Source organism: Euprymna scolopes, chromosome 6 (assembly GCF_053919585.1).
Source record: "Euprymna scolopes isolate OS-2025 chromosome 6, ASM5391958v1, whole genome shotgun sequence".
NCBI classification, from domain to species: domain Eukaryota; kingdom Metazoa; phylum Mollusca; class Cephalopoda; order Sepiida; family Sepiolidae; genus Euprymna; species Euprymna scolopes.
The window spans coordinates 69,268,708-69,291,467 of NC_136487.1; the positions used below are offsets into that span (position 1 = coordinate 69,268,708).

A 22,760-nucleotide genomic window follows, 5' to 3' on the forward strand; every position below is an offset into this window, starting at 1 on the left:
CGAGGCTTAGATATGTGAACTGCATTTGAATGAACTGTTCAATGCAATAAAAATGTTTAATGATTTTGCGTTTCATATAACGAACAACGGCTTTGTGCGCGTGACGTTTAAATTTAAAGTTTGCGTCTATCAATTCCGTTAAGACGCGCTCATATCGAATAGAATAGAAAAACAGAAAAAAAAAACGGAAAGAAAGTAAATAAAAAAGGAGGCAAAAATAAAATAAATAAATAAATAAAAATTGTAAAAATAATTAAACAAAAGCAAAGAAAATGAAAATCATTAAATAAATGAAGAAATAAATCTGCACTGTGAACAAATACTACCACACGATAGTTCTTTTAACCCAGAGCCAGATAGCACATTGTTCAGTAATTTCTGTTAGATGTTTTCTGCGCTTCTTTTTCGGCCTTTAATTCAAAGCTGTCCTAAAAGTTTATATAAAGAGCCTGAAATGAAACCCCTTGCTCCAATCTCAACAGCTCGAAGAATTGTAACGTAACCTTCATGGGTCAATTCTCTTTTTAGGTCTTCATATTTCTCCATCTTGTATTGGTGTTGCTTCTCTACCCGGCTCTCATAAGGTACTGTCAATTCAATCAAGAGTTGTTTTCCTTGTTATTGGCGAGAGAACAATGTCTGCCCGTTGACCCTTTCCTTTTATAATTTTTGGATAATTACTTTGCTAGCCTGGGATATCTGCGGCGACTATCCAATCATCATTGATTTCAAAAATATTTTGGTTCTTTACTAGCAATGGGCTAGTTATACGTTTTGATCCGATCCACATTTTTCCTCCTCCCGAAAAAAACTTGTGATTTATGTTAGCTGCTTCGGGCTTCATATGGTTACTTATTGTTGTTGTCAGTTCTTCCAATACTCTGTTGTGCCGCCACGTATATCGCCCATTAGCAAGGGGCACTCTGCAGAAACTAAGAACATGTTTCATAGTCTGAGATTCTTCTTCGCATAAAGGGCAGGTTGGATCGCCCACCTTCATCCATTTGGCAAGATTAGTCATTGATGGAAGCATGTCGTACGTTGAGCGTATTATGAAACTCAACCTTAGCAGCAACATTTGCCAGATGTCATTCCACGTAATGGATCTTTGCATAGCTTCTTTCCAGTTTGTCCATTGACCTTGCTGTGACTGTTGAATGGCTTTTACGAGCCTTTTGCTTTCTTCCTTGCTCCTTATTTCCTGGATGACCAGATCTCGGTGCTCTTTGGTTGTAGCCGTAGGCCATCTTTGAATGCTGGTTATTCCCAGTCCAGATTTCCCTGTTTGAGTGATCCCAATGTGTTCTTTGAAGGCTAGGTTTTCTTTCGCCTCATTTATAGCATCTCCGACTTTCCATCCCTTCCTGCTTAACAGAGGGTTTACTGTCTTTAAAACAGTGTCGTTGGAATTGTCTAACATCATTTGGAATCTGACTTCCCATGCTTTGGACTTCTCTGCAATAGACTTGAGCGGTAATTTTAGTTTTGATTGTTTGCTATATAGAGCAACATTTGATAATCCTGGAAGCAAACCCAGCCATTTCCTCGTATATCAGTTGATTTTCGCTTCAATTGCCTCAACCGTACTCATAGTTACTTCATATATGAGAAGAGGCCATAAAAGAATTGGGATGAGCATGTGTTGAAGACACCATACCTTGTATTTACCTTGAAGTGAACAACGCCCGATCGTCTTTAGACTGTCATCGACGGTTTTTATTGTCACTTAACCTGATTGGAGTCTTTCAAGGTGCTATCGTACCATCTTCCCAGGCTTTTTATCGGTTCTTCTGGGACAGTAAAAATTTTCTGACCACCCACTGAAAAACAGATATCTTCGTGCACTTTTCCTTTTCTAAGAGAGAGGCTTCTGGACTTCTTAGGCTTGAAAGTAATTCTGGACCAAACTATCATTTCATCCATAATGATGAGTAACTCGCGGATGTCAGCTTCTTTTGATGTGAGGTCGTTGTATCGTCCATGGAAGCCTTTAATTGTGATATTTCACATTCTTCACCTAATTTAGTAGGGGTTCCATTGTTTCCTGCTGCTTTGAGAATTACTTGCATCGCTAAAAAAATAGTATACGCGATACTGTACATCCCATTGCAATTCCCACCTCGAGTCTCATCCAGTTTGTCATGTAGTTATTTGTGGTACGCCGCATGTGAAACCCATCGAAATACGTTGTAATCATCTTGCGTATTCCCTCTGGGATGTGTACATTTGAAAGGATAGCTGAATCATTTGATGAGGCACTGATTCATATGCATTCGCAAAATCGAGCCAAATGACGTCCAAGTCAGTTTTTTTTTCGCTCTTTGTATAGCCTCGCATATCATGTTCCAGACAATCTGTTATTCCAAGGATACCACTTTTTCACGGAAATATCGATATATTTGTTTGATAGTAGGTATTTTGTTATTCTTGAAGCCGTTACTGCGAAAAATATTTTCCTTCTACATTAAGAAGTGAGATTGGCCGAAATTGATTTATAGCTTCTGCGTTTTGCTCCTTAGGTATGTACACACCGTCTGCGTTCATCCACTGGTTACTGACATGACGGTTTTTCCGTGCCAACTTCAAGTTAATATAAAGCCATTTAAGTACTTTTGGGCATCGTTTTTAAAGTAAGAAGGGGATTCTATTCAGACCTGGTGAAGATTTATTTCTAGCTTTGAAGACAACGCGTTTTACCTCTTCATACGTCATTATGTTCATATTGAACTTTTTTGGGGGGAGAATTTCTGGCCATATCAATTTGCTATTTTTTTCCAGTGGGATGTGCCTGTTCTGGCCTGAGTATGTGTGTCGTAGATGAGTTTCTAAAACATGTTCTTCCGTTTTTAGTACTCCTGATTTTGGTTGTTCAAATAGATTTCGGGCATATTTATATGGTCCTTGAATGAACCGTTCGCGCTCTTTTCTCCGCTTCAGTCGTTTTTTTCCTGGCGCGTTCCGCCTTACTAAGAGCACTCTGTCTATCTTTGAAATCTTTCCAGATCTTTAATAAACCTACTTTTTCAAAAAGATTTGAAATGCGGAGTTGTTGTTTCAGATGTATTTTCTTATTCCTAAGATCTGCCATCTCCCGCTGTCGTCTGTTTTTCTTGACGGGTGGTTTAGTTGATTACACTTTCTCACCATACAATGCAATGCAAATACGGTATATAACATTTCTAACCGTTGATCATACTTCTTTCTATCCAGTTCTTTATGTAATGCATTGCTTATTGTATGATCAAGCATACACCATCCTTCCGAATTGGCCGCCGGTGGAAATTTGATTTCGCGGAGTTTCAACTCACCCACTGGCATAATTGCTTGGATATCCTCGGCACTGTGGGTTGTGTCCTAGCCTTGGTGTCCGACGTCTTTTATGAGGTATCAAAGCGCTGCATATGAGTCACTGGATGACTGACACATCCCTTTTTGCTTTGGTGAATCTTCATTCCTTTTTGGGGGTTGAATTTTCGTCCACAAACGCATGGGAATTCCGTATGTTCTTTAATCATAATCCATTTTTATGGCTGAGTCATATTCCGTTCGTTTCTTTTGGGTCCATCATCCTCCCTCCCTTTTGGTGGATCTGGAGGGCATTTGTCTTTGTCTGTGTCTTTAGCTTATGTTATAAGAACTCTGGGTTGCTGGCCCGATGAGTTCATTTGGTCTTTCCCAACGTTGCCTGTCTTTCCAGGTGTCACTGGTCTATTCCCAGTCGCCATTCAGTCTATTCTTGAAAGTCAACGTACTAGCCATGTCTCTAGAGAATAAGAATTACTACCGGAACAGTAGTAGAAACTCGCTATGAAGCAAGCGAAACAGCTAACCTTATAGTCTTCTATATACTGATGTTTATTAGCTGTTTTCTTTTCGGATAAAGTTAATGTCAGGAGAGAGATAAAGCGCCTTTCTAGGGCTTTTCTCGTCTAAGTTTTATAGGATGGCGTTTTTTTTGGGGGGGTGTATTTCATAGCATATCCTTTAAAACTTTATGTAGTCATGTTTGGGTGAATTTCGTCTTATAGATAATGTATGGTCATCAAGAGAGAATACGCACTGTTTCGGGGTCTTCCTCTTTATGGCTTGTTCGCGTATCGGCCCCCCTCATTGATGTGAGGCCCAATTATCTGCTCGATAAAGTTAAAAGAAAAGACGTTTGATAATTAAACGGCTCTTGTTACGAGCAACAGCTTTGCGCATGTTGTTCAATATTCAAAGGCTACGTCTAACATATTTGTTAGGACGCACACATATCGAAGAAAATTATGATAATATTAGTAGTAACAATAATAATAATAAACAATAATAATAATAACAGCAAAAATGATAAAAATACTATATATATATATATATATGTATATAGCTAAAGATATATATACATAACAATAATAAAAATACATATATATGTGTACATAAACACATAAAAAAGGAAAAATCTACTCACAGTAATAACTACACTGTAGACCCTTGCGAACATATCACGCGGTATTCCTATTCGCCTAGATTGTAACGTCAGCTAATTTTTTTCTTTTTTTTTTTCTTTTTTTCTTTTTTTTTATTTCGTGTTTCTCGTATTAATATTGTTTTCTACTCGGCTGTTATAAGGTATTGTAAATCCAATCAAGGTGAGTATTTTCCACGTTACGTTCTTTTTCGTATCGGCCACATTCGTTGAGTCGAGGCTTAGATATGTGAACTGCATTTGAATGAACTGTTCAATGCAATAAAAATGTTTAATGATTTTGCGTTTCATATAACAAACAACGGCTTTGTGCGCGTGCCGTTTAAATTTAAAGGCTTCGTATATCAATGTATTATGTATTACTAGCTTGGAAATTAATACAATAAACGTGTTTTCAGAACGTAGAGTTAACTTTTAAAAAGTTGAATAAAATAAAATACGAATCAAATGCACTTGTAACCAAATCACAACATAATATTAGGAAATAAACAAATATTTTACTTGTTTGAAATTTCTAACAAATATATTTCGGAGCTATACTCCATCCCCAGTATGTTGTTTTCTTTCTTTCTTTTTTTCCTCTTCTTGCTTGCCATGTTGTAAATTTGGAGAAAGGAAAGTCTGTTTTTAAAGAGTCGCGCGTTGTATCTGAGCCGTTGTATTTACAAATATTCAAATTATATCAACGTTTCTATATGGAACTCACACCTTTGACGTTATTCTCGCGTTACCTACGCACTATTCCAACATTTCAAAATGCAACCGCTCAGATACAACGCGCGGCTCTTTAAATAGAGATTTTTCTTTCTCCAACTTTACAACATAGGAAGGAAGAAGAAGAAGAAAAAGAAGGAGAAGAAGAAGGAAAGAAAACAACACACTGAGGATCGAGAATTAATTAATTAATTAATTAGCCACCATTAATTTTAATTATTTTTTTTTCTAATTAAGGCGGTGATGAAGATCCTCATACTGGTTTTCTCTTATTTTTATTCTTACATCCCATTCTACTGGGGACATATTTCTCTTTGGGCTACTGCATTATCCGGAAGAAAATTTCATTTTTTCAGCTGTTTTGAAGGCTTTCCAATCGGATTATATGCATCGTCACGCTGGTGTTATTTTGGACTCCATTCTCTCTAAAGAACTATTTCCCATTTCGGATCAACTTGAGGGAATTTTCATGCAATCTGAAATAGCGCCGTTTGGTTATATATATATATATATCCAACATTTTTTCACTTCTTTTTTTATTTGGCAATTTATAACTGAAATAAGTTGCGATTTCACTTAATGCCTTAACTAGCAAATTCTAGCATTGCTACAAATATAATTTGCTGATTTATTCATGTGTCCTGACGAGAAGAACTACAAGAATAGCATTATTTTAAACTGCACGGAATAAGGACTTTGTAAATTGTATTTGGAGTATTCAGTCGAACAATAAATTTTTATTGTAAAATTCGACTTAAAGTTTTAATTTTCTTTCTCGTATAATAAGCTTTATTCTCTATTGCGTATATAATATTTTTACGCAAATATTAGTCAAGCATAAATCATGTAGAATATCTGCATGAATATAATTACACGTAATAGTAAACTAAAAATTATCATCCCATAAGTAAACTAAAAACCTAATAGAGGATTAATTAAATATATGCTTCAAAGAATATGCAAATTGGCTAGATCTTTTGCAGATGAATGCAATTCAATGATCCATATATAAAACAAAGTTGTATTTTCTGTTTCAATGAATAAAAAGGGTTTTTAATATAAATATCAATACACAAAAAAAAAACAAATTCATAATAATGAAAAATAGATTGGAGGGGAAGAACCTGAACGCTCAACGTTTCGCCCAGTTTATGCGGGCTTTTTCAAAGGGGATGGTCATTGACCACCCCTCTTGAAAAAGACGGAAACGTTGATCGTTCATATATACATTGTATAATATATAAATATGTATTTAATATATATATATATATATTAAATACCTACCGACACTAGTGTTTCATCCTTTTGGGAATCATCAGCGCAGGGTGTCACGATTCGAACCGGGCAACGAAGCCATTTCTGACTCTATTAGCAAGAACAACATCCGTCCGGCAATCGTTAACCACGAGAAATACTGTTGAAATTTAAACATTTATTTTTTAGTGTTTTTTTTTGTTTGTTCATTCGACATTTAAAAAACTACCGTAAAAACAACTAACTGACTTATACTTTCTGATTATCTGCTTCAACAACAACATAGCAAAAAAAGAAGAAAGATATACTGAAGATAAGGATTTGCTTCGAAACATATTTATGAATTTCAAACAAAATAAATGTATGTTTATTTTGTGATAATGCGTTGTTTTGGCTTCAAACGTATATAATACGTATTTTATTTTATACATATAAATATATTATATATATATATATATATATATATATATTATATATATGTAACATATATTTTTACTAAACATATATATATGTATATTTAATAAACATATATATATATATATTATATATATTTAATAAACATATACATATATATATATTTCATAAACTTATATATATATAATATATAAATATATATATATATTTAATAAACTTATATGTATATATATATTATATACATATTTTATAAACATATATATATATATGTATATATATATATTATATATATATATATTTGTGGGGGGTGTTCGGGCAATAATGGCGGACGAAATAGGTGACATAATTTTGAAAGTCGGTTTCTCATAATTGTTTTGTAACTTTTCTACTATTTTGTGATAAGATTTACAAGATTAAAACATAAAATTGATTTTCAAAAATATTTGTTGACGTGAAAAAAAGTTTTCATATTTTTTTTCTCGGCAACATTCGGAAGCTGGCAAATGCAGCGCTAAATTTTGAGATTAAATAAAAATCTTTTAAAAGATTAATATTAGTTTTCTGGTGTTTACTTCAAAGCTAAGTAATAAAGTCCTAAGATATCGAATTAAATAATGAAAAAACACCTTGTTTGTATAAAAAATAAAAATAAAAATAACTTAATTAGCCCCCAAAAGCGCAAATGTGTAGCTTCGTTAAAGCGTAAATGAATGAAGGCGTGTAAGCGTGTATTCTACGGAAGCACAAAATATCAGAAAGTCCAAATGCCGTCTGAAAATGACGTAAGGTTGTTAGTGGGAGGAAGGGAGTGTTTAATTTCTTTTTTTCCAACCTTACATCCGTACATTCCTATCATGAATGCTTGTAAAAGTTTTACCATATTTTAATTTCTTTTTCTGTGTTTCCTCTTTTAAATTAAAAAAAGAAAAATGTCAAGATGATATGAAAATGATAGTACGCCGAAAGTTTAACGTTCATTATAGCAAGGAAAATATTAGAATCTTACATATAAAATTGCCTGAAACATATTATGTAAAATAAAAGTAAAAATATTTTTTGTATAAAAATAAAATAAACACTCGTTTATTTTATAAATTTCGCGTTGCAATTTTGGCTTCTAACGTATTTAATACGTATTAATTCTAAAAATATTTATTGCAATTATAACTTTCCCTGTTAAACTATTAAATAAACAATGTTTAATTCAATAATAATGATGATATCGGTAATTTAAAAAGTTAATATTTCTTCGAGTTATATCAAATTCATTAAAACGGACTTTAGGGACTTTTTTCGTAACGTTCATGAAAAAATATTTTTTATAGTTCCAATTCACGGTGTTTTATTTTTATAAATAGCAAAAATAAATTCACATATTTTTTACGACCGACCACACTCACTTTAGTAAATGTGTTTTTTTTTAAACAAAATAATACATTTTCACGACGATTCAAATAAAAATAATGGGTTCATTATATCTCTTGGTTATTATTTGATAAATGCTTAAAATGTCATTAAAACTTGGTTAATTTCCTGATATTTTTGTTATTTTTTTAAGTAAATGGAGGAATCAAAATGTGTATACATTTTGAACTAACCTAATATACATAGATATTTTTTTATAAAAAATGTTTTCTTGGAAGGAAATGGATTTTTTACCTCTGATTTTAATGTGACTTAAACTATTGTTAAATTACGAAACCTGATACTGGTTCTGAGAGTAAGAGCCAATTTCGACACTTCCTGTGTCTTCATCTGCCCGATTATCTATAGAGTCATCTGTCTTCGGGTATTTCTATCTAAGTGCCAGTGTCAGTCAATCTTTCTGCCAGTGTGTCAAGAATTAAAGATATCTTTTTCCCCTCTAACTTGTCTAATTTATCATTCCATACGCACGTACCTATATATATATATATATATATATATATATATATATATATATATATATATGCGTGTGTGTGCGTGTATACTAATTTGCTAGGTGAATGTTTGTTTATGCATCTTCTAGACACATCTAACAATAAGACATAGAAACGTGACATTGTTGAGACATTATTACATCCTTATGTTTATTTGACTACATAGGCCATATGTGTTTAAAATTATTTAAAAGCAGGACATCGTAAAACCCCCTTTTATTAGAGTAAGAAAACTGTGATGAAACTCGTTAAACAAACGTTATTCTTTTTTCTCTTGTCTGTAAACCCTGTGTATCGCTTTATTGCAGCTCAATATTTTTAAAATTTTGAAATTGTTATGAAACACAGAGAAAGGAACTTTTGGTACACTGGAAGAGCAAAATAAGCTGTCTTATTTCACTGATTTTTAGGGAATTTGATCAAATATTTTCAAAGTTATGCTCATTTTTAAAGTGAATATTGACCTGCAATAAAGCGATACATAGGGTCTATACTTCCTGTGCTTTTCTTCCTCATATCCTTTATTTTTCCTATTTCAGACATCTTTAATTCTAAACTTACTTTTATATAAAACATTATATGTACAGTGAATATATTATAAGATAGCATTATGTACTGTTTATTTTTGGTTTATATTTGCAAAAAGCAAGCAAATATCTTACATTATAAAATATTGACAATGGTAATATTTGTTGTGTAACAAGATTGTAATGACTTAAGAATTTCTATTTTCCGGAGTGCAGAATAAACAGACGTCATGTGTTTTGATGTTCGGTTGAAATAACAAAATTAAAGAATTACGACCTGAGTTTGCGAAAATATACAATGATGAATAATTTCCGGTGATTGCTGGGAGAGCGATATTTTAGTAACTGAAATTAGTTATGAGAATAATCCAAGAGGACGGCAGCCAACAACCATCCATTTCTACAATATCGTAGTCTTAATAAATCCACGTTTATCATACATTGAACGGCGTTGTTAAATTATCAAAATAAATAAAATCGTCTATACTGAACTTTCAATGGCTTAAAAACTATTATAACTGAATATAACTTTAGCTAAATAGCGCAACGGTGAGAAGGTTCGACTGTCGTTTGAGCGGCCATGTTTCGATCATGTCTTGAGGTAGTTGCTTGTCTAATCGCACTGATGAACTTTGAAACAGCAAAACAGTACTTTATGTGGATGACTATAATGCTCCAGTATCTTGGGTTGAGCATGTTGGGAAGTGATATACAAGTTATCATAAGTGTATTAAGTGATGCTCTTTATGTAAAACAAATTGAGCTTAGATATTTGGAACAATGTCAAAACATTGTTAATTAACTGTCCGCATAGCAGCAGCCGAATTGCGCAATGGGTAGAAGCTCCGAGTGGCATTTAGGCGGTCGAGTTTCGATCCTGACTTGAGGTAGTTGCTTGTCTAGCCGCACCGATGAGCTGTGAAACAGCGAAGCAGTATTGTATGTGGATAACTATATATATATATATATATATATATATATATATATATATATATATATATATATACTAGCAAAAGTACCCGACGTTGACTGGGTTCAAAAACAGCCTACAGAAAATGGACTCAGATTCATGAAAGTATGATAGGTTATGAAAAGGAAGGTTGTAAAGAGATAGCTTCAAATTTGGGGGTATCAAAACCAAGGCAAAATATGATGAAAGTAAAAATAAAATACATAAACCCCATAGTTTATCATACCATACCTGTTCACACTGAAACACTTATCACAATATTCTGTGGATCTATATTAAAAAACCTTGTTAAACTTTGTGACATATTTCCATTCTATGGAGGTCAGGTGCGAACGAACACCCCATAATTTCATTATACCATATTTCTTCAAACTGAAACATAATTATCAAAGTATACTTACGCAGATATATATGAAAAGTCTTTATTAAAGTGTGTGCCTATTTCCATTCTGTGGAGGTCAGGCGCGAACGCAGACCCCATAATTTTATTATACCATCCATATTTAAGTTAAAACATACTTATTAAAGTATTATTATGTACATCTATATCAAAAACACTTGGAAACATTTTTTTTAATTTTTAATTTTTTTATTTCAATACTTTGTGGACCAGGCGCGAACGCCGACCCCACAATTTTAATGAACAACCGTTCTGCCAGATCAAACATACTCATTTCTGTGTCTCGATACATCTTCTATCATTATATGTAATCAGTTTTTTTTTTAATAGTCAACCATATGGGAGCCTATTCGTCACCAGACATATATATATATATATATATATATATATATATATATATATATATATCGCTATTTGGAGACTACACATTGGTGATGGAAAAGTATTGCTAATATGCATTTAGGTAGTGCTTCATCGATTTTCAATATTTACTTTAACAATGCTCAATATGGGAATACTGCTAAGTAGTAATAAGTATGTAGATATGTGGTAAGTTATGGAGATATCTATAATTCCAGATTAATGAGTTTTCCAGAGGTGAATGTACCAATGAAGTTGTAGTACCAAATAATGGCTAGATATCTGCTTTATTTGTTTTCACTAGCATTTTTTATGTTACTACACGTTCATGGGTATATTTCGGTCCGCCGGTTGCAAGTTATTTAAGACCTCTTCAGTCGATATTGCATATACGAAAGTGAATTCCATACGTTATAGAGTTCACTTTTTTATAAGCAAGCTCACCTGAAGAGATTTCTAATTACTTGTAACTGACTGATCGAAACATACTCATGAATGTCCAGCAACATACAAATGCTTATGTAGAATAAAAAGTATATATATATATATATATATATATATATATATATATATATATGTATATATAAAAGAACAAATTTGCAAAGTTGATTTATACAAACGGTTTCGTTGTTCGGTGGAATAATCCAAAGGTGGGTGCTCCTTAATCCGCGGTCCACATAGCCAAATGGAGCGGTTTCGGCTTCAACTCCTTGGAATCCTAACTCTCTGACGATTTACTCTTCATTTTTCAACCACTGAAACCGACACACCTTGTCAAATAGGTAAAAAATGGTATTCTTCCCACTTTCATTTCTGATTTAATTCCTCCTACTGGTTCTATTCGCCCTCGTTTGTATTGTTTTCCTAAGACCCATAAAGAGGGGGTACCGTTGAGACTCATATTATCTATGATAGGATCTTGGCAACATAAGCTAGCAACATGGTTGACAATTATTTTAGAACCTGTTTTGGAACTTCATAGTTCATATTGTATTAAAGATTATTTTAGCTTAGTTAACTTTATACAAAATTATACTCATTCAGACAAATTTATGTGTTCCTTCGATATTTCCAGTCTTTTTACTTGCATCCTATTGTTAGAGACTATTAATATTTGTGCTGACGCTTTATATCGGATTAAACTTCCGATTTCCCAAATACCAGAAAATATTTTTGTAGAATTGTTAAAATTCGCCACGATATCGGTAGAATTCAGTTTAAACGATATTATGTACAGACAGACGGATGGTGTGGCCATGGGTTCCCCATTGGGACCAGAGTTGGCTAATATCTTTGTGGGTTTTCATCAAAAGGGTCTATTGTCTGGTTTGCATAAACCAGACATTTATTTTCGTTACGTTGACAACACTTTCTGCTTATTTGATAACGACACGAATGCGGATGCTTTTTTTGTGTCCCTTAATAACGTTCATCCAGCCCTTAAGTTTACAGTAGAGAAGGAAACGAATTCTACTCTTCCGTTTTTGGATGGTTTTGTGTCCAAGGCAGCTTCGTGTTTTCTTACTTCTGTTTATCGTAAACCAACTTTTACGGGTCTCTATACGCGTTGGGACTCCTTTTGCCCTATAAACCAAAAATATAATTTAATCAAAACTTTAGTAGATAGGGCCTTGATTATTTGTTCTGAAGTTAATCTGGATGACGAACTCAAATTTATCACTAAGACCCTTTGTAATAATGGTTACCCCTTGGTTATTGTTGAAACTACTATCAATAAGAAAGTTTCCAATTTTAATGAAGCCAAAGAAATTATAGCTAATAGATGGCTAGGTAACATCAGTGACCGATTTGCTAAGCAAATTTCTTTGTCTGTGCAACGGTGTTATTTTGCATCAAACTCACATGTTGTTTTTTTCAACTAGGCCTCTGTTTCCGTCTATTCGCCAAGATGTTCTCCCCCCCCATCATAATAATTCTATTATTTATTTATTTAAATGTAGTTGCAGTGCGCACTATGTTGGGCGAACATCGCGAAGATTAGATTTTCGTTTGAAACAGCATGCGCCTTAAAAGATTCGTTATGCAAATGTTTCACCCTCGGATGTTCTGAGTAATGCGTATGGTTCTGCGATTTGAGACCATCTTATAAATAACCATGCGTGTGCCACGAATTTCAGTGCTGACATGTTTACGATCCTTAGTAAATTGCACTCTCCCTATCATTTGAAAATTTTAGAGACTCTTTTTATTAAGTCTTTGAGATCTTCTCTTTGCAAGCAAAAAGAAAATCTTCTAGGACTTAATTTAGTATCTATGTAATTTTTCCCCCGTTTATTTCTGTTTTTTAGGGGAGGGTTTCCTACCCCCGCCATATTCATGACTTTTTTTTTGTTTGTTTTAAATCGTAATTTCCTCAATTTAGCTTTGATAAGTGAGGAACGAAACCTGGTTAGTTAACCTGTATTTTCATTTTTTTTTTATTATTTAAATTCATTATACCTTTTGGTCTGTATTTAGCCTTTTTATATATATATATATATATATATATATATATATATATATATATATATATATATATATACGAGCAAACAGTTAATAAAACATGTTAAAAACACTTTAAAAAGGAGTTAAAAACATGTTTAATCTGAAAAGGAAACACTTTATAAGTGGATAGTCCTTAATCCATGGATTAAGGACTATCAACTTATCAGATTAAATATGTTTTTAACTCTTTTTCAAAGTGTTTTTAACATCTTTTATTAACTGTTTCTCGTATTATAAGCTCTATCTCCTATTTGGTTTTATCGAGCTTTTACATCTGGCTGAAATAACTTTATAAATATTAATTCTTTAATATTTATAATATACTTTAGTTTTACCATCTTGGATCAATTTGGAAAATTTAATTGTAATTTTTATTTTATATATTAATATACATATATATATACACATTTATATACATACATTTTATATATATATACATTTATATATGCATACATTTATATATATACATACATTTATATATATATATATATATATATATATATATATATATATATGATTTCAAATGTATATATACGCATGCTCAGGAAAATAGTTGATTAACTCCTGCGAAAGTAATCTGTTTCTTTGTTCACAAGTTAGTCCCCTTAGTAGTAATGTTTACAGGCTGAAAACCAAACCGAATGTGTTTCCGAATTTCATATAATTATATATAAAGTGTAGATTTGTAGACCTAATATTCAGAAAGGAGTTTGGTAGAGAAGTTTCACACACATATTATGACTGACCAATTTTTATGATTTCAGGTTTTAATTAACAGCTATAGCAGGAATTGGAATAGACCCTACTTTAGCCAAATTGTCACAGTAGGTGAATTTTAAAAATGCAATCTGAACGGGATAGCAAAAAAACAAAAAATTCTGCAAAAAAAAAAACATGTTTTAAACTTTGAAAACAGGGCACAGGAACGTATAGTGTGCTTCGGGCTGTCTTTGGACTATTTACATGAATCTATCATCAGTTTTTGAGTGGTATAAGAGAATCAAGGAAGACAGGTTGTCTGTGAGGGATTATGAGAAGTGTCAGAGGAGTAAGAAAGTCAGAACATCAGAGTTGATTGGCCAAAAAAAGAAGCTCATGGATAAGGACCGTTGTGCGTCTAAATAGATAATACGGGCACAACTTGATGCTAGTGTGGGAATTGTACACACAATTATTCGCTAGGAACTGAAAATGCGGAAGACTTGGGAGAAGTTTGTCCCAAGTGCGCTCATAGAAGATCAGAAAAAAGACGTTGTCATGACAGCGGGGAGATGTTCGAGTTGATTGATTCAGATCCCACAATTGTTGATGCTCGGGTAACCTGCGATGAAAGCTGGGTCTACTTCTATGACCCAGAGACAAAGAGACAGATTTCTCAGTGGAAACATGCCGGCTCTCCTAGACCCAAGAAGGACTGATAGAGCAAATCCACCCACACACATATGATGATCCTTTTTTGACAGCACAGGCATGATCTACATGAACTGGGTTCCCACTGGACAGAAAGTCAACAAGTAAAACTATGCTGAGGTTTTAATGGACTTAAGGAAAAGATTCTGTCGGAAGATGCCAGCAGTCTTCAAATCAGGTCAATGGCATTTCCACCGTGACAATGCACCAGTCCACAATTTCATACTTGTCACAGGCTATCTGTAGTCCAGACCTTGAGGTCTCTGACTTTTGGTTATTTTCTAAGCTCATTATGAGAAAATTGAGGAGAGGAAAGAGGGTGTGACGAGGGTCATTGACATGCTCAAACAAGTGGACTTTCATGGGGCCCACCAGAAGTTGTTGAAAGGGTATAACAAGTGCATTGCAGCCGAAGTAGATTACTTCGAAGGGAATTAGAGCTCGTATGTACATAATTAATTAATTATGAGTTGGAGGTAATTTTATAGATGAATGTAAAATTTGTGTATATTATTCATCCCAGATACATAAGCATAATTAAAACTTAAGTATGTACTGAAGTGCATTAGTATAAAACTTTAATATAAATAAATTCCAAATTGTCAGAAAGAAGGAAATCGCAATATTCAATGTAACTTTACGTATTAGATTTCAAATCAAATATAGCATGAAATTATCGATCAATAGTTACTCCTGAAGATGTATCGTAATTATTGTTGATCATTTCGTTTTTATAGAATTTGAGTATATTTTATTAAATTTAGTCTTTTTTTAAATTTGGGAGTAGGGGAGAATGGATTAGGATGTTAGTTTTCAGAATTGAAAGAATTAGATAGGCACTAAATGCATATCTATATATTGAATTTAAAATGGAGGCGGAGAGACCTAGAGGCTGGCTGTTTCGCCCGCCTTATGTGGGTTTTGTCAAGCTTGAGAAATTCCGCATAAGACGGATGAAACGTCGAACCTTTAGGTCTCTCTGCCTCCATTTTAAATTTCTTATCGTCGCATTTTATCCTTTTTAATAATCACACACACACACACACACACACACACACACACACACATATATATATATATATATATATATATATATATATATATATATATATGGCATATATATATTTCTCTGAAATTTATTGAATCCTTTATATTTGGGTTTTAGCCCGGAAAAATCGGTGCACAAGTCTGAATTTTTTTTTTAAATGAAATTTGCCAGGTGAAGGTCGAACGCCGGCATTATGAATGCATAAAGTAGTAGCTATTGGTTCATGTTTTAATTTTTAGCCTTGCAGTAAAGATGTTTTCATAGCCCAGTCATTGACGGCAGAGGCAAAAAAAAATTGCGAACTAAATGTTTTGGTTTCGATTCTCTGTGGTGGCACATGAATTTTTTTATATACTTTTTAAATCATTACTATATATTGCATCCAATCTATCTATATATCTATAAAAGTGAAAATGTCTATCTGTCTTTTCTCTATGGTAGTTAAGGAAGACTATTATACAGAAAGGCATTACTTTACATATTCACACTTTTTAATATATACATATGCACATAAACTTATGAACAGTACATAGGGCTCGAGCAAAGCCGGGCGGAACTGCTAGGAAAAAATAAAATTAAAACGATTCTTGAATAACGAGAATAGAGTTCTTTTTTCATTTTTTGGGTTTTTGTTTTTTGTTTGTTTTTGTTGTTGTTGTTGTTGTTGTTTTGTTTTGTTTTTTCCTAACAATGAGTTAATGCATTTGGTATGTAAAAAAATAATCGAATTAAAAATCAAAAAGAAAACAAAAACTACCGGAAAACTTCAGAGAAGAATCGAACTCTCCTCTTTTTTTTGAAATTATTTTTTAATACTCCAAAAAATACTGTTATAAATGAGAAAATGTAATGCCTAGACACTAAAAATATAAATGATAATTTACTATGAATAAAAAGCGAAACATTTTGACCGGGAGAGAGGATGTGTGTTGAAAATGTCTCCTATACTTTTTTTTAAAAATTTACTTCAAAATTGTTAAATCATTAAAAAAGGAAAAAAAGAAATCAATAAAAGAAATGTATTTATAAATTATATCAAAAATTCTTCGTCCGTTATTCAAGAATCTTTTTTACTTTCTATTTTATTTTTTGTTGTTGTTTATTGTTGTTTATTGTTTTATAGTCAGCGAGATATAATTTTAAAAAACTGCCCTCCCTAAATTATATTTAAAAAATACTAACATTTATTTTCTTTCGGTTGAGGGGGCTCTTTTAAAGCTATACCTCCCTCAGTATTTTCTTTAGTTTTCTATTTTTGAGCGATTTCTACACTTGTTTTCGCGAAACACTCGAAATTACTTGTTTTTTTAATTGAAGAAACGCTCTAAAATAAGTTAAATCACTGAAAACTTAGAAAGCTAGGTAGAAAATGAATACTTAGAAAAATCAATTTTATCTTTTTTTAAACAACTTTATACTTTAGGAAAATATTATGGAGTGTGTAGTTTCTTTAAAAAGCAATATCTCTTTTAATAACGACCTTAAAATGTGTTTTCAATCGATATTTATTCATTGATGGCCCCATTTTCCGACTTAGCAAAAGTTGACGAGTTTTCCGTAGACGAATGTTCCGGGCACCTTCAACGAAATACGTTTGCATTTAAAAAAATATCTGTTATTTATATATCTGTATCTCTCTCTCTCTCTCTCTCTCTCTCTCTCTCTCTCTCTCTCTCTCTCTCTCTCTCTCTTTCTCTCTCTCTCTCTCCACATACACACACACACACACACATATATATCTCGGGGAATCTACTTTCAGTTTTGCAATTTTTAACCTTTAAAACTATACAAAAAACTTATTTCATTTAAAAAATTTTTATTATTTTTTAGAAAAAACTTTAAGAAATTTAGTCAGTAAGTCATTTAATCACCTGCAATCAATGATAAACTTGTTCCTCAAGTTCAATATAGTACTAATGTTAATTTAAGGGATCATATATATATATATATATATATATATATATATATATATATATATATATATATATATATCGTGTTCAGTCAGACGTTATATATATATATATATATATATATATATCGTGTTCAGTCAGACGTTATATATATATATATATATATATATATATATATATATCGTGTTCAGTCAGACGTTATATATATATATATATATATATATATATATATATATATATTCATATATACGTCTGACTGAACACGATATATATATATATCTGACTGAACACGATATATATATATATATATATATCTGACTGAACACGATATATATATATATATATATATCAGGAGAGAAAACTTTACTTTCACAAGATAACGACAAAATGGTACGAAAAGGTTCGGGCGGAGACAGAAATTTCTTTCCAATGACCAATAAAGTAATAATACAATCAGGAAAAAAGTTGAGCGGCGTCGACCGAACACGACACTATTTTCGTCACGTGACCGTGCATTTGAGCAAAGAAAATTAGTACGAGCGCCTACGTGGACCCCTTCTGCCTAAAATAAATAAGAAAATAGAAATAGAAAATCAAACACGGTGGGGAACGTGACCCGGACGGCGGAAAAAACAATTAATTTCGTCACCAGTGTCGACGTTGGTCGTACACTGCCGAAATTGAAGTAATCATGGCCCCCGGCGCAGTCGACCCGGCGGCGATAGATCGTCACGGCGGCAGGGCGGCGGGCAAGGATCGATAGAGGATCGGTTGAGAAGTGAGGATGGCGCCCCGAATGGACTTATAGTGCGCCGGGGAAGGAGAATTTATTGGAAACGGGCGAACATCCTATTGCTTTTAAGTTAAACGAGGAACGAGATGAAGGCGTGCGCAGCATGACACTCGTTACATAGAGGGAACGCCACAGAAGGGGAAACGGACATGGATTTCTACTATAGTGGCCTAATGAAAGAAATTGTATATAAAAAGACAAACAGACAGACAGACAAATAGATAGATAGAGAGATAGAGGGATAGATAGATAGATAGATAGATAGATGAACAAATAGATTTCTAAATCCAGAAAAATCGGAAAAAAAGAATAACTCTGCCGTGTTCAATCAGACGTGATTGAATATATATATATATATATATATATATATATATATATATATATATATATATATATATATATATATATATATCAGAGGTGTGAGTTCCGTTATAGAAGCGTTGATTTAATTGGAATAAAATAAAATACGCATCAGGTGCGCTTGAAAGCCAAATTACAACGCAACATTTCGAAAATGTAGAAATATTTTACTTGTTTTGAATTTATAATTTAAATATATTTCATAGTCAAACGGATTATCAATCTACATCTCGAAAATTTAGAAAGTGTTTTTTTATTAGTCGTTTATTTTTGTTTGTTTTGAAGCGTCGCGTCTCACGTGAATTATCGCCACGGAATCCCTGTTACTTAACGACCGAGAAAAAAAAAAGAAGGAAAAAAACTTGTTATGTCACGAAGTTTTTTTTTTCTTCTTTTTTTCTGAAATAACGTCTCTCGCAAACTAGGAGGGAGACGCTGCTATTTTTGAAACGAGACGCCAGTAAAAACAAAGGTGAAAATTCGTATTAAACTAGCATAGATAATTATAGTTATTTTTAAACTAGTACATGTTTGTTCATATATCGGATATTTAAACGTATTATTCCCTATGTTGATAGAAAACATACATGATCATGCAACTTTAGAAAGTGAAAGAACGTTATGTTACGTCATTGAGATTTTTGTCTTTTCTGCAATAACGGCTCTTGAATTAAACGTAACTGACGCTTCCCTATTTGAAGCGAGGCATTTGTTAAGAACAGATTAAAAATTGGTATCTGAAGAGAAACAGTGAATTTTAAACTATTAATTTAATGTCCATAGTTCAAATCGATATTTAGATTTAATATAATTACTTGTACGGATCAAATATACACCCATAGCATGCAGCCAACGCGCTTACTGAAATATTACGGGGAGCTCAGAGAGACGGATTCAATCTTAAAAGATGAACTCTTTTTGCCGTTTAGCCGGCTCATTAATCTACACGATCATAATACAAATGATAAAAGCAAAGGTGGAAATCTGCTGAAAATGACTGACACACTAGATCAGGAAACCATGATTATATCAACTGAAAATATTCGTGGTTCTACCGATCTGAAGATTTCGATGAAATGTGAAACCGTTAAAACGAATTCAACCGGAAATGTATCCCATTCGCGAAGGGCGAAATTTACTAAACTGTGTTCAATAAACATCAATAATGATCGAAATAAATCGGACGGATTGCGACGCGAAAATTTCTTGAATTCTAAATACTTCGATCTATCCTTCCTCCGTGTGGCTGAACAAAGGATGAGCCGCCATCTAAAGACTGTTCTGAAAACAGATGAATTCGAGAAAGAGAATCAACCACTGAACCCTTTCTGTAGTGGATCAAAAAAAGAGAATTTGCGGCTCAATCCCCCTTTACGCAGATCACAAAAAGAGAATCTACAACTCAAACCTTGCTTTAATCAACCAGAAAAAGAGAATAAACGACCCAGTCTTCCTTCTGGCGGATCACAAAAAGGGGATATGCGGCCCAACCTATGTTCTTTCGACAGATCGCAAAACGAGAATCAACAACTGAATCCTTCTTGTTTGAATCAGCCGCAAAAAGAGAATAAACGGCTCAACGTTTCTTCTCTTGACGGATCGCCAAAAGATAATCTTCGGTCCAAATCTTCTTTTAACGTATTGCAAAAAAAGAATCAAAATGTCGGCGAGGCTTCCAGGTTGCGAGAGACTTCCATTCCTACCGTGTATTGCAAACAAATGTTACTAAGACACCCGAACAACATCACGCCGCTTGATCCACAAGTCGAGCTTCTTATCGGCCGAATTAACCGCCACCCTTCTATCTACGTTACCGAGACAGGCTTTATAAACATCTTGCTGAGACAGGGCATCCTATTGGAAGTGACGGTAGATAAGGCCTTTCGATTGGTCGACTTGAATCAGAATATGGCGGCCACCGTCTCCGGTCGGACTAAAGCCTGCAGTGTTAACCACAGCTTGGGTGTAATATGTCAAAGTACATCATCAGCTGATTTCGCTTTGGGCAACATTTGGCAGGCGAAGATCAGGACGGGTCACATTACCGTGGGTGACCGGTGCCAGGTGGCTTGGTTTGATAAGGTTGGCAATTTCGGCACATCAGAGTACAGTAAATGTCACTTTGTGGATACGGACTTGATTGATTATACAGTAGATTTGCTGTTATTTTCCGCATTGTAAGTATAAATTCCATATCTTTATCACGCACACACAATCACACGTACATACACACCTACTTAGCTGACACAGTTTGGGCACGTGTGTCCTAACAAATCGGATATGTCCTCAACATTAGTCCGACAGTGACTTTCATGCTGTCGGGATGCTGTTAATCTCAGTAGGTCAACTGGCAGGTTCGTTAGCAACTAGAAGATGCCGAAATGAAAATTGCTTGACGATTAATTCAAAATGCGGCGTCACCCCTTCCCCATTTAGAAGGCTATTCTTAACATGGGTGAGGAGGGGAGGGATTTCACGTTGATATAAAACCTAATGGATAATGCCCCTTTTCTCTCCCATGGATTCTCTTTCCTCACAGAAGAGACGTTACCAACCTATCTCTGCTCTGTCGTTATCTTCATGGAAAAGTGATCCTCTGAGTTTATGAGTGTATAATCCTCTTTGCTAAACTTTCATAGAAAACACTCGTTTAGCTACAACCACTATCAACAATTCCTCTACTCTCTATCTCTGCCTAAACCTAAGCACGGTTTCCATTTTTCTTTCCTAGGGCTTTCCGCCCGTGAAACTGTTCCGCATGCCTGCTTTTCGACTAATTACAATATGACCGTCTTCAAGTACAATGTAAACAAGTTTTTGTTCAGCTGCCTTAAATAATCAAATAATTATACCCAATCTCCACCACTAACGATTACTATGCTATCCGGGATCATTTTACACTCATTAACCCTTGTTAAGTGGCGATCCCCTAGTAATATATATATATATATATATATATATATATATATATATATATGTGTGTGTGTGTGTGTGTGTGTGTGTGTGTGTGTGTGTAAATTAAAAAGGTTATTATTTCAACATTTGAAAGGGGTGTTCACTTTTTAGTTACAAGGTTATAGTAAATCGATCCCCCAATTTGTAAACACAGAAAAGGGATTATTGCCATTTGTTTTTATTTTATACTTGTGCACTTTTCAAAAGCCATTTTTAACATTGAAAGAGGGGGAATGTTTTGTAACTATGCTATGCTTCTATCTAACAATATAATAATAATAATAATAATAATAATAATAATAATAATAATAATAATAATAATAATAAAGACATCGTTAAACTTGAATTTAATCTGAAAAACAAAAACTGTTTTAAAATAACGGGGTATCAACGGCAAAAATATGCGTACACCAATGCCCACCACTAATAACAAAGAATTATATTGTTTAATATCCGAAAAACTATTTGTTTACGGAAATTTGAATGTGATATTCGTTTTCAGCACATCCGAAAAACTCTACTTCTATGTCTATAAAATTTTAAAAAGGGGGTGCTTATGCACTTTTCATACCTCGATATGTTTAAATAGTTTTTTTTTTATAATTAAATTCAAGCTTTTATCTTTCTGGAGAAAAAAGTTGCTTTAAAATAATGGATTTAATAGATTTTAATTCGTTAAAAGAAACTTCTTTTTTGTCTTCAGTTTTTGGTCGTGCATAGAGAACGCTAACTATAATGCATTGGCTTTTCGAAACC

The 22,760-nt window shown here is 33.3% G+C and overlaps 2 protein-coding genes across 2 annotated transcripts in view; one reads left to right on the top strand and one right to left on the bottom strand.

The window, feature by feature from the left end:
* Positions 1-685: 685 nt before the first annotated feature.
* LOC145278187 (uncharacterized) lies at positions 686-1,423 on the bottom strand. Its single transcript, XM_080130470.1, has one exon. The coding sequence runs from the start codon at positions 1,421-1,423 to the stop codon at positions 686-688; it is 738 nt and encodes a 245-aa protein (XP_079986596.1).
* An 18,164-nt stretch (positions 1,424-19,587) lies between these two features.
* LOC145278316 (uncharacterized) overlaps positions 19,588-22,760 on the top strand; it is a 29,024-nt gene continuing 25,851 nt past the window's right edge. The window contains exon 1 of the mRNA XM_080130608.1: positions 19,588-21,226. Within this exon, the coding sequence (XP_079986734.1) occupies positions 19,893-21,226 (1,334 nt within the window). The 5' untranslated portion in view covers positions 19,588-19,892. The remainder of the gene's footprint in view (positions 21,227-22,760) is intronic.